This window comes from Neoarius graeffei, chromosome 10 (genome assembly GCF_027579695.1).
Source record: "Neoarius graeffei isolate fNeoGra1 chromosome 10, fNeoGra1.pri, whole genome shotgun sequence".
Taxonomy (NCBI): domain Eukaryota; kingdom Metazoa; phylum Chordata; class Actinopteri; order Siluriformes; family Ariidae; genus Neoarius; species Neoarius graeffei.
This window is the reverse complement of record NC_083578.1, coordinates 15,266,343-15,277,950: the sequence shown is the minus strand read 5'-3', so window position 1 is coordinate 15,277,950 and position 11,608 is coordinate 15,266,343. Positions and strand designations below refer to the sequence as shown.

General features: G+C 42.6%; 1 protein-coding gene across 4 annotated transcripts in view; it reads left to right on the top strand.

Annotated features, from left to right (window-relative positions):
- Nucleotides 1–4,991, top strand: part of cabin1 (calcineurin binding protein 1) — a 210,975-nt gene extending 205,984 nt beyond the window's left edge. For all 4 annotated transcript variants that reach the window (XM_060931349.1, XM_060931348.1, XM_060931347.1 and 1 more), the window contains 3 exons: nucleotides 1,515–1,667; nucleotides 3,044–3,231; nucleotides 3,715–4,991. In XM_060931349.1, coding sequence (XP_060787332.1) covers nucleotides 1,515–1,667; nucleotides 3,044–3,231; nucleotides 3,715–3,858 — 485 coding nt within the window. In that variant the 3' untranslated portion in view covers nucleotides 3,859–4,991. The remainder of the gene's footprint in view (nucleotides 1–1,514; nucleotides 1,668–3,043; nucleotides 3,232–3,714) is intronic.
- Nucleotides 4,992–11,608: the final 6,617 nt, after the last annotated feature.

Sequence of the window (11,608 nt, the reverse complement as noted above, 5' to 3'; positions counted from 1 at the left end):
CCCGCAGAACGCCTGAGCCAAAACCCTTGCCCTCTTCCTTCTCAACCTCCTCCTTAACATCAGGCTATTGTGCATGTTCTGGCTCCGTCGCAACAACAACTGCATCATCGCCAGGTACTCCATGCTGGCTACTGTCATACACAGGAAACTTTAGGTTACTTCCGTAAACACTGGCCATGCTCACTGCGTGTGACGTCGTCGTATCCTGCAATGCGCATGCGGAACACTTTTAGGTCGCTTTTCGTTCATACTGAGGATCACATACAAGTTGCATATATTTGTTAATGTGAACGACCTCACAAAAAAATCGGATTTCAAAAAAAAATCGGAATTGAGCATTAAGCCTTGCAGTGTGAACGTAGTGTTATCCACTTTGGATGTTAACCGTAACTCCGCTGTACCTTCGTGACAGGCCGACACACACTACCTGGTTATTGATTATTTTCATGAAATGTCGGGGCGGCACGGCGGCGTAGTGGTTAGCACTGTCTCCTCACAGCAAGGAGGCTCTGGGTTCGAGCCCAGTGGCTGTGTGGAGTTTGCATGTTCTCCTCGTGTCTGCGTGGGTTTCCCCAACAGTCCAAAGACATGCAGGTTAGGTTAACTGGTGGCTCTAAACTGACCGTGAGTGTGAATGGTTGTTTGTCTATGTGTCAGCCCTGCAATGACCTGGCGACTTGTCCAGGGTGTACCCCGCCTTTCGCCCGTAGTCAGCTGGGATAGGCTCCAGCTTGCCTGCGACCCTAAACAGGATAAAGCGGGTATGGAGAATGGAAGGATGGACGGAACGTCCCGTTGTGTTTTCGTCCTTACGTAATACTCAAGCAGCTACTTATTGCTGTGATTAACACTTTGTGTCATGGTTTTTTTGTTTTTTTTGTGTGTGTGTTTTTTCTATTTGTGATTGTAGTGTAATTTATCATGATAGTGCTATTATAATGTCATGTTGCTCAGCCAGGGCATGAATTAATGATATGTCATTATAGTCCTGGATTTATGATATCTAGATGTAGAAAATGATCCGAGATCCGAATTTAGTGTCAATAGACTGGATCGGATCAGAAAGGTCTGGAAATACAGAGTATGGTGTTTTAATTTTTGATAAGATCTATTTAATTTCGTGTACTTTTGAACTTCTGAGCCAGATTCTCCCGCAATGCTTTGAACAACTTCCTTCCTTGCTTCCCTCCATCCATTATTTTACACCCCCCCCCCCCCCTTTTTTTTTTTAAAGCGCTGCCACTGTCACATGCTCAGGCACATGTGCACCTTGAGGGAGACGGTGCCACCGGCCACCTAGTGGTCATCTTCTCCTTTATTGTTGTACAGTTTAAACTGTCAACCAAAGATTATGTTCTCAGAGCAGCTACTTGATCTGTGACCAGAATCTTAAATACAATTATTTTTCTTTTGTTTTGGTGCAAAATTGTGGTTAGTTTTCAGCAGGAACAGAGGGAGACACTGTATGATTATTGACTGTGTGTGTGTGTGTGTGTGTGTGTGTGTGTGTAAAGACAGAGAAGCCTCTGCCCCAGAAGGTCTGGCATATAGACAGCAGGAGTCTCATTTATGTCAGCAGATGAAGATGGCTACAGTTTCCCAGAGTCACAACACGCAGGAGTGGAGCAGTCACGAAGCCGCCACCTGCTCAACACACACAGATACGGGTAACTGTGTGTGTGTGTGTGTGTGTGTTAGGGCCTGTACACATTAATTTTACTGTTGAAATGCTGTATATATTCTCATTTATTTTTTAAAGACAAAAATCCAAATTTGAATGTTTTAAAATGCTCCTATTCTAATGGTGATGATACACGGGGCAACTTTTTGGGCAATGTTGCCGAGCAATGTTGCTGGCAACGGGCAACTAGGTGAGACACAGGGCAACTTTTCAGGGCAACTAACAATGGGCAACAACAGTTAGCAACGGCAGTTTACAGTTAGCTAAAAAAATCGATGTCTTAATTTTTGCTGTGACCATTTAATCAAGCTGTCTGTTGTGTTTTAGAGCTTTGGTGAGGTAAATTCCTCCATATAGAATATTAAAATAACTTACCGGCGTAGAAACAGATGAGGAGTCTCTCCATCTCTTCACTCCACCGACACTGAGCGGCCGCCATATTTGTTTGAAATTTCTGATCCGAACCTCACCGGAGGTCACATGACTCGATACTCGGGTTCTGATTGGCTTATCTCAAAAAGTTGCCAGAGATTATCAAAACCATTCAGAAACAAATGGTGATGATACACAGGGCAACTTTTTGGGCAATGTTGCCGAGCAATGTTGCTGGGCAATTGCGTTTTGACTCTTTTCTATTGAGATTGGGCAACATTGTTTGTTTCTGAATGGTTTTGATAATCTCTGGCAACTTTTTGAGATAAGCCAATCAGAACGCGAGTATCGAGTCATGTGACCTCCGGTGAGGTTCGGATCAGAAATTTCAAACAAATATGGCGGCCGCTCAGTGTCAGTGGAGTGAAGAGATGGAGAGACTCCTCATCTGTTTTTACGCCGGTAAGTTGTTATTTTAATATTCTATATGGAGGAATTTACCTCACCAAAGCTCTAAAACACAACAGACAGCTTGATTAAATGGTCACAGCAAAAATTAAGACATCGATTTTTTTTTTTTAGCTAACTGTAAACTGCCGTTGCTAACTGTTGTTGCCCATTGTTAGTTGCCCTGAAAAGTTGCCCTGTGTCTCACCTAGTTACCCGTTGCCAGCAACATTGCTCGGCAACATTGCCCAAAAAGTCGCCCCGTGTATCATCACCATAAGAAATGTAAACTATAGCAAAATATTATGGACAAGAAACCATTCCATTTTAAAACCAACAGCTTCCACTTTGTATTTTGTACAATACAGTAATAAAACAGTGCAGCGCTGTTAGTAATGTTCATCCTGTCTGCGAATAATGAACATTTCAGTGCTAACTGTTTCAAGCAAGTAGAAATTTTAACTCCGTTTTTCAGATGAATTTGAAAGCTCAAGTGTGTTTGGCTGTAAAACGACATTACGAACGTCGTTTTTCTGTCCGCAGAAAGCACTGATCCGTCGAAGCAGGGCGACTCGAGTCGGATCCGCTCCCGAATCCCTCCCAACATGCCCAAGCTGCTCATCCCCTCCACAGCCACCAAATTCCCCCCAGAGATCACAGTCACGCCTCCGACTCCCACACTGCTCTCACCCAAAGGCAGCATCTCGGAGGAGACCAAACAGAGGCTCAAAGTAAGTCCGCGCCAGGGGAAAGGAAGAGAAAACGGTGGGGTTCTTCACACAGCTCGTCACGCAGCACACATCCTGCTGGATTAATGCTACTGCTGAATTTGTGAAACACTAAGGAGTGTGATTTTACCGGAATATAATCAACAACAGAGTGGTGTGATGTGGCTAAACACCATTCTGAAGTTGATTATTTTCCAATAACAGCATATCGCAGAAATTTTTTTTTTTTTTCCCTCTTCTGATTTTTCAAATATATCCAGCTTGCCAACGGTTACCATTTGTTTATTAATGACAGAATGATGGTTCGTGTTGTCGCATCCTGAACTCACATGTACTGTAATGCTCCCTGAATGAGCAGTATAAAGTTTTCGAATTCAGTGATGTGGTAACAAATTTGACCCGAATAGGATTCTCTATTATTAATTCTAATCAGAAGTTCAACACAACCTCCTTTCTCACTTCATTTCCCTTCCACGTCCTTTCCAGAACGTGATTCTGGCGTCTCAGTCGGCAGCTAATGTGAAGAAGGACACTCTGACTCAGCCAGCGCTGGAAGTCCAGGAGACGTCCAGCCAGGAGTCGTCGCTGGAGAGTGAGACGGACGAAGAGGATGACTACATGGACATTTGAATTGGAAAGATTTCTGACCGTCTGTATCTCTTTCTCTTTTCTAATCTTCCTCTCGTTTATTATTAGCTTGTTCTTTTGTCTTGAACCGATGAAACGTTTGCAGCCGTGCACTCCGTCTCTTCGTCCTGCAGCAGTATGCACGTTCTTTAAGCAAAAGGGCTTTTTTTTTCCTCGATGCTCAATGATGTCCTCTCACTACACATGCACTGTGTTCTCTATTTCCTCGCTTTTTGCGTTTTTTTTGTTTGTTTGTTTGTTTTTTCCTGCAATGATGCTGCAATGTTTCACTCCAGTCTGAACAACAACCTGTGACCAGCAGCTTCTAAACGCCGGTGCACGAGTGCCGTTTGTTTCACGCACCTACATCGGAGGCTTTAACAGCAGGGGTCCTATGCACACCGTCAGTTTAATGCAAGGCATTTATAATTACAGCCACAGGGGCATTAGATCAGAAAATGTTTCCCTCTTTACTTTAAATGAAATGAGTTTACATCTCGAATAAGGTGTTGAAACTCATGGCATATCGACGTGGATATTTGCGCTGACGCGGTCAGCATGCAAGCACTAAACGTTTTATATATATCCACATTCACTGGATATGAGCAATCGTGTGCTCTGATTGGCTACTCTACTACTAGGCTATCAGCTCTCATACTGTGAGTGGAGAAAAACAAAATGGCAGAGCGCATCAAGTCAGATATATCACTTTATCAAGTATTTAAAAGAAACAGAAATAGCTAAAAGAATATAGTTCTCCCCCCCCCCCCCCCCCCATATCTCCTGTTCCACACTCCAGCCCAGTCGGTGGCGGTAATGCACCTTTAAGTTGTTTGGCCAACCGCCAAAAAAACCCTAAAGAAGATGACGACGACCCCACCCCCCAAAAAAAAATACATATATGGAATAAAAGTATTTGAGGGTATCTTTTTTTTTTTTTTCCAAGAATTGTTATAGCATTTTTCACAAATTCCTCTTGTCATTTCGGCAGTTTGTTTGCATTCTAAGCGGAAATTATTTTGTCGGATGTTTTGTGTAAAGTTTTTATTTATCGTATTTGCAAAAAAAAAAAAAACAGTAAAAATGCTCTGTTTCTCAAAATCCAGTGAATGTGGATAGAATAAAAGTTATTCCACTCAATCTCGTCATGCTTATGTATAACGAGATTGAGTGGAATAACTGTTACTTATATACAGTACTGTGCAAAAGTCTTAGGCACATGGAAAGAAATGCTGTCGACCAAAAATGGCTTAAAAATAATGAAATCAAATGTTTCACCATTTAAAAAAAATACTATAATCAGTAAGCCATAATAAATGAAATAAAGTCAATATTTGGTGTAAGACGACCATTTGCTTTAAAAAAAAAATAGTAGTCTCAGGTCCAATGAGTGCAGTTTTATGCGGAAATGAGCTGTAGGTTTTACTGAGCATCTTACAGAACCAGCCACAGTTCTTCTGGACACTTTGACTGTCTCACTCGCTTCTTAATTTTGCACCGAAACCCAGCAGCCTTCAGTATGTTTCCTTTTTTCATCTGAAAAGTGCTCTCTTGTAGTGTAATATGCTGCTCGGATACAAACTATTTCTCATCTCATCTCATCATCTGTAGCCGCTTTATCCTTCTACAGGGTCGCAGGCAAGCTGGAGCCTATCCCAGCTGACTACGGGCGAAAGGCGGGGTACACCCTGGACAAGTCGCCAGGTCATCACAGGGCTGACACATAGACACAGACAACCATTCACACTCACATTCACACCTACGGTCAATTTAGAGTCACCAGTTAACCTAACCTGCATGTCTTTGGACTGTGGGGGAAACCGGAGCACCCGGAGGAAACCCACGCGGACACGGGGAGAACATGCAAACTCCGCACAGAAAGGCCCTCGCCGGCCACGGGGCTCAAACCCGGACCTTCTTGCTGTGAAGCGACAGCGCTAACCACTACACCACCGTGCCGCCCACAAACAAACTATTTTTCTCTAATATTTAATTTTGTGAGGGCGGCACGGTGGTGTAGTGGTTAGTGCTGTCGCCTCACAGCAAGAAGGTCCTGGGTTCGAGCCCCGTGGCCGGCGAGGGCCTTTCTGTGCGGAGTTTGCATGTTCTCCCCGTGTCCGCGTGGGTTTCCTCCGGGTGCTCCGGTTTCCCCCACAGTCCAAAGACATGCAGGTTAGGTTAACTGGTGACTCTAAATTGACCGTAGGTGTGAATGTGAGTGTGAATGGTTGTCTGTGTCTATGTGTCAGCCCTGTGATGACCTGGCGACTTGTCCAGGGTGTACCCCGCCTTTCGCCCGTAGTCAGCTGGGATAGGCTCCAGCTTGCCTGCGACCCTGTTGAAGGATAAAGCGGCTAGAGATAATGAGATGAGATGAGATTTAATTTTGTGCTGGGGAAAAAAACAAACGTTTGGAATTCTAAAATGCTTTTGTACCGACCTGATAATGTAGAAATCATAAAATAGAAATCTGTAACACAGTTTATATGGGGGGGGGAAAAAATAGGGGGTCTAAAACTTTTGCACAGTACTGCGTGTGATGTGTATATATGATGAGTGTGTTGTATGTGGGCGAGATGGATGGATGGATGGATATATATTATGTTACGGACAGTGAAGCCTCTTGCTTTGAGCATGGCTGCCTTGCTTGTGTGGCGTGTCCAGTTCAACAACAGCATGAGTTTACAGTTTCCTGTAGCACCAACCACTTTTTTAAAATGATTTTCTACATTTATTTTCACCAAAGTTTACTTTTGACTGACGGATCAGTCTAATTATGTGTATCTTCGAGTTCATGAAGTGAGCCACTTTGGTCTGTGATGATCCTGTTATGAAACCCGCATTTTCATAATTGGATTTATTATTTTTGGAATCGTGACATTTAAAATATTTTTCTGATCGAAGCAGCTCTTGTAATGACCGTACTGATGTTTGTGTTACATGGAATCATGTTCTAAATTCATCTGTAATTTTGTACTGAATCGTTGCTGGGCGTGAGAGTTTTAAGCGTGCAGGTTGAAGTCCTGCCACCAGCACTGACTCGGTCGGGCAGATGTTCAGCTTCAACTATATGTACTTATGTAACCTGATCACGCAGAGGTATCCGGTTGGTTTGCTTTAAAGCAATGCGCCTTCTCATAATCAAGTGTCTAGTATCATACCAATGTCAAGATCTTCAATAGCGGAATATACACACACTTTTCGGGAGTGATGGCTTTGAGCTCGACCTTAGCATGATCCTGGACACGTGGCTTTGAAAAGCCGGCACATCACTCTTCAAGCTGTAGAGCATTACATGCATGTTAAAAGAGTAAACGTATATTTTTTTGAAAAACAGAAAGCACAAGATGCGTGTTGTGCTTTGCCTTCCCCTGCACATAACTTCTGGAGATCATGTGGACCTCCTTCCTGAACAGCCGAATGTTGTTTTGGGTTTTGTTGTTGTTGTTGCTGTTGTTTTTTAATATTAAACAGTACTTTTTCTACTAATGGATGGATTCGTTCCCTCCTGTATTTTTCTGGTTATTAAATAATAATTAAAAGAAATTTTGTTTTTGCAAAATAAGGAAAATGCTTGTGAAGAGGGGAAAAAAAAAGATGTGAAAATGCAATGGACATTTGTCACTTTTGTCAGACCAAACTACCTGTAAATGGATAAAGATGTTTGTATTTTTCTCTACATTGTAAGATCATGGTGGTGGTGGTAGGGTTTTTTTTTTTTGTATGGCTCTGCTTGGGCTTGTACTGAGAATGTAACTTGGTGAAGGACGGGTGGTACGAGCACTGAGCTTGTCCTCTCTGTGCTCACACTTGTTCTCCCAAGGGTTGATATTTCTCTCAGTTTTTGACTTGCTGCATTAAAAATTGTCACAAAACCAAAAATAACACTTGATGACACTTTTTTTTTTTTACCCAACCCTGATTTTTGTCCTTTCTTTAAAAAAAAAAACACACACACACTCGAAGTAACCTATGCCTCCGTGCTTTTTGTCTGCATTGTGAAATGGTTTTTATCCCCTGCTGGCCGAAAGGCCCGAGGGGGATTATGTCGTGGTGATGTCCGTTCCAGGAAGGGTGCTCTTCTGAAATCAGCTCCTCTTTCAATTTTTGGACGAATTTCACGAAACTTGGCAGGATTCTTTGTTATAGCCTCGGTCACAACCGGCCATACGTGCTCCTACGGCCGGTCTACGTGCAAGAAATGCACGGGGGGCGCGCGTGTGACGTGCTGATTTTCGAGCCGCAGACCGGCCGCAGAGGTTCTTTGTCATGTCAAACAAACTCTACGGGCGCTTACGTTTTTTTCAGGTTGCAAGACAAACTTGCGTCCAACGTGCGTCTTTTCTCCATGAACAAAAAATTTGGGAAACGCCAAAAATCGCACGGCCAAAAAATCGTACGTCCAGTTGTGACCTAGGCTTATATGTCAGTAATACACATATTGTAATTTTGTTAAATTTGGTCTCATTTTACCAGAGTTACAGCCCTTGATTAACAAAATTATAATTTGACAATTTTATGAGTGTTTTCCTTCTGAAATGAACTCCTCTCAGAATTTTTGGATGAATTTCTCGAAGCTTGGCAAAAGGCCTTGTTATATGACCCTAATACGCATATTGTGATTTAATTTCATTTGTGAAAATTTTACCAGAGTTTTGACCCTTGATTAAATAATTTGTACTTTGACAATTCCATGAGGGTGTATGTTCTTCTGAAATCAACTCCTCTCACAATTCGTGGAGGAATTTCACCAAACTTGGCAAAAGGCTTTGTTGTATGACAGTTATACGCAGATTGAAATTTCGTTTAATTTGGGCAGAATTTCCCAGAGTTACGCCCTTGATTATTAACAAACTTGTACTTTGGGAATTTCATCAAGGTGTGCTTGCTTTCTGAAATCAACTTCCCTCACAATTTTTATCCCTCGCTGGCCGAAAGGCCCGAAGGGGGATTATGTCGTGGTGATGTCTGTCCCGGGAAGGGTGCTCACCTTCTGAAATCAACTCCTCTCAGAATTTTTGGAGGAATTTCACAAAACTTGACAGGATTCTGTTATATGTCGGTAATGCGCATCTTGCAATTTCGTTCAATTCAGTCGCGTTTTACCAGAGTTATGGCCGAGTTGCCAGCGGGGGATATCGTGCTCTCAGAGCATTCTTGTTATTAGAAGGGTGGAAGATGTACAAAAAGATCATCACAATTCTTGAAGACACATCAATACATGACTGGTATGATGATATTTAGCTTTGCCGACAAAGTGCTACAGTTAATAATCTGTTATTTTAATGTCTACAGAAAATAACTTTAACATGGCAAAGAGATGAATATAAAACAACTAGTTCAAAAAGAAAATTTAAGGACAAATCTTGATCTCCCCTCATAATGTGGTTTATTTCTGACTGAACTGGACATTCAGGTATGGAATAATGTAGAGCTCGACTTTGGTGTACACAAAATAACATGATTGCATTGGTGGTAAAGTTTGTTTTTCCTCTGCCTCGGTGTAAACGGGCCATTTCCAAGGATCACCATGACAAAGTCAAAGAATTTAACATCTTTTAATTTTCAAGAATCATGTACGACACGACTATATAACAAGGAAATGAAGAATTTCAGATGCATGTAACTTATTTGTACCACAGTCCGACTGAAATTCTTGAATCTGATCTCAATAACGACTCCGTCACAAGGACTTCCATGACGGATGCTCCACATCATCGAAGATGAATAATAAACAGATTAAAAATGTGCTGTTATTCAGCCAAGAAAGAAGTTGAAATGGTGAAGACTTCTGTAAGGAGACATTTTTCATTACATTTCCAGATTGAGTCTTCACAGTCAGTGCTTGGTAAATGTCAGTAAGTTTTTCGCGACAGGAAATTCTCCAGAATTTCTCTCTAACATGACAAGCTGCCTGTTTATGGAAATAATAACGAAGTAAGTTTGGAATACTAATAAAACAAATGACAAAATTATATAATCATTGTAGTAACTGTCGCCATTAAAAACAATAGTGGTGATAAAACAGTGAAATATTTTTGGGGGCTTTTCTCACCTTTATTGGATAGGACAGTGTAGAGACAGGAAATGAGCAGGAGAGAGAGAGATGGGGAGGGATCGGGAAATGACCTCGGGTTGGAATCGAACCCGGGTCCTCGGATTTATGGTATGGTGCCTTATCCAACTGAGCCACGATCCTCCTCAGTGGCTGTGCTCCAAATCACTCCGCCCTGAACAGCGAGTGCCCTCTGGAGGGTGCGCACTCCGGCCCTGCGCAGCTCACAGAGCGCGCGAGTGAAGTGCACGAGCAGTGATTCGGGACTGAGCCGCTGTGCGCAAGTCACTTACCACTTGCAAGTGGAAGGATGGCAAGCCTAAAGACAATCATAACTACACAATGGGCAGTATTTGCATCAGTATTTGCAGTATTTTCATACTTTTATACTCTTTAATGAAAGGTGATACAAGGCGGAAGTCCGCGCCGTTTTTCAGCAGTCGTGTCACATGACCAACGCCAGCGAATCAGGAAGGTGGATGTCACAGTGACGTTGTCCAATGACAACGCCAGCTAGAGCTCAGCACAGCGTATCCACGTATTCTCAATGTTTACACAGCACCGGACCAGACACGATCTGGATTGAATACGTGGACGCTGGCAGATTCCCGTTTCCCGGCGTTTCCGAGTGTTTTAATGTAAACGGACAGTGCATCCGCGAAGAAAACGAGACAGATACGGTCTAATGTAAACTTGGCCTGTGACCGCGTGGGTTTCCTCCGGGTGCTCCGGTTTCCCCCACAGTCCAAAGACATGCAGGTTAGGTTAACTGGTGACTCTAAATTGACCGTAGGTGTGAATGTGAATGGTTGTCTGTGTCTATGTGTCAGCCCTGTGATGACCTGGCGACTTGTCCAGGGTGTACCCCGCCTTTCGCCCGTAGTCAGCTGGGATAGGCTCCAGCTTGCCTGCGACCCTGTAGAAGGATAAAGTGGCTAGAGATAATGAGATGAGATGAGATAATGAGATGAGATCCACTTTCAAAGCTGCTTCATAGTAACGAGGACCTTGATAGAAATGTAGTGGAGTGAAAAGTATGATATTTGTCTTTCAAATGTAGTGAAGTTAAAGTCATAAGTTTCCAAAAAAACAATACTCAAGTAAAGTACAGATACTCAAAAAGTGTACTTAAGTACAGTACTCAAGTAAATGTACTTCATTACTGTCCACCTCTGATTGGGATCAGATGAATCAGTATTCCAGGTCTTTTTTTTTTTAAGAAATGGACGCCGTGTTACCAGCAACAAGTCCAAATGCCAAGGTCTGCCATGGTATGGGTTTGTGTCAGTGCCCTTAGCAAAGGTAACTTAGACTTCTGTGATGGAGGATTAATGCAGAAAAGTACATTGAGATTTTGGAGCAACGTTTACTGCCTTCAAGACGCCGTCTTTTCCAGGGAGATTTCAACAAGACAATACAAAACCACATTCTACACACATTACAAAGGCATGACTGTGGAAGAAGAGGGTGTGTCCACTCTGTCCCCTATAGAGAACGTGTGGTGAATTTTGAAATGAAAAATATGACAACAATGACCCCGTACTGCCACGCACCTTCAGACCTGTTTACAGGAAGAATGGGACAAAATAACACCTAAAACGCTTCATCACTTGGTGTCTTCAGTCCCTAAACATCTGTTAAGTGTTGCAAGAAGGAATGGAGACATTATAGAGTGGTAAATACTTTACCATTCCAACC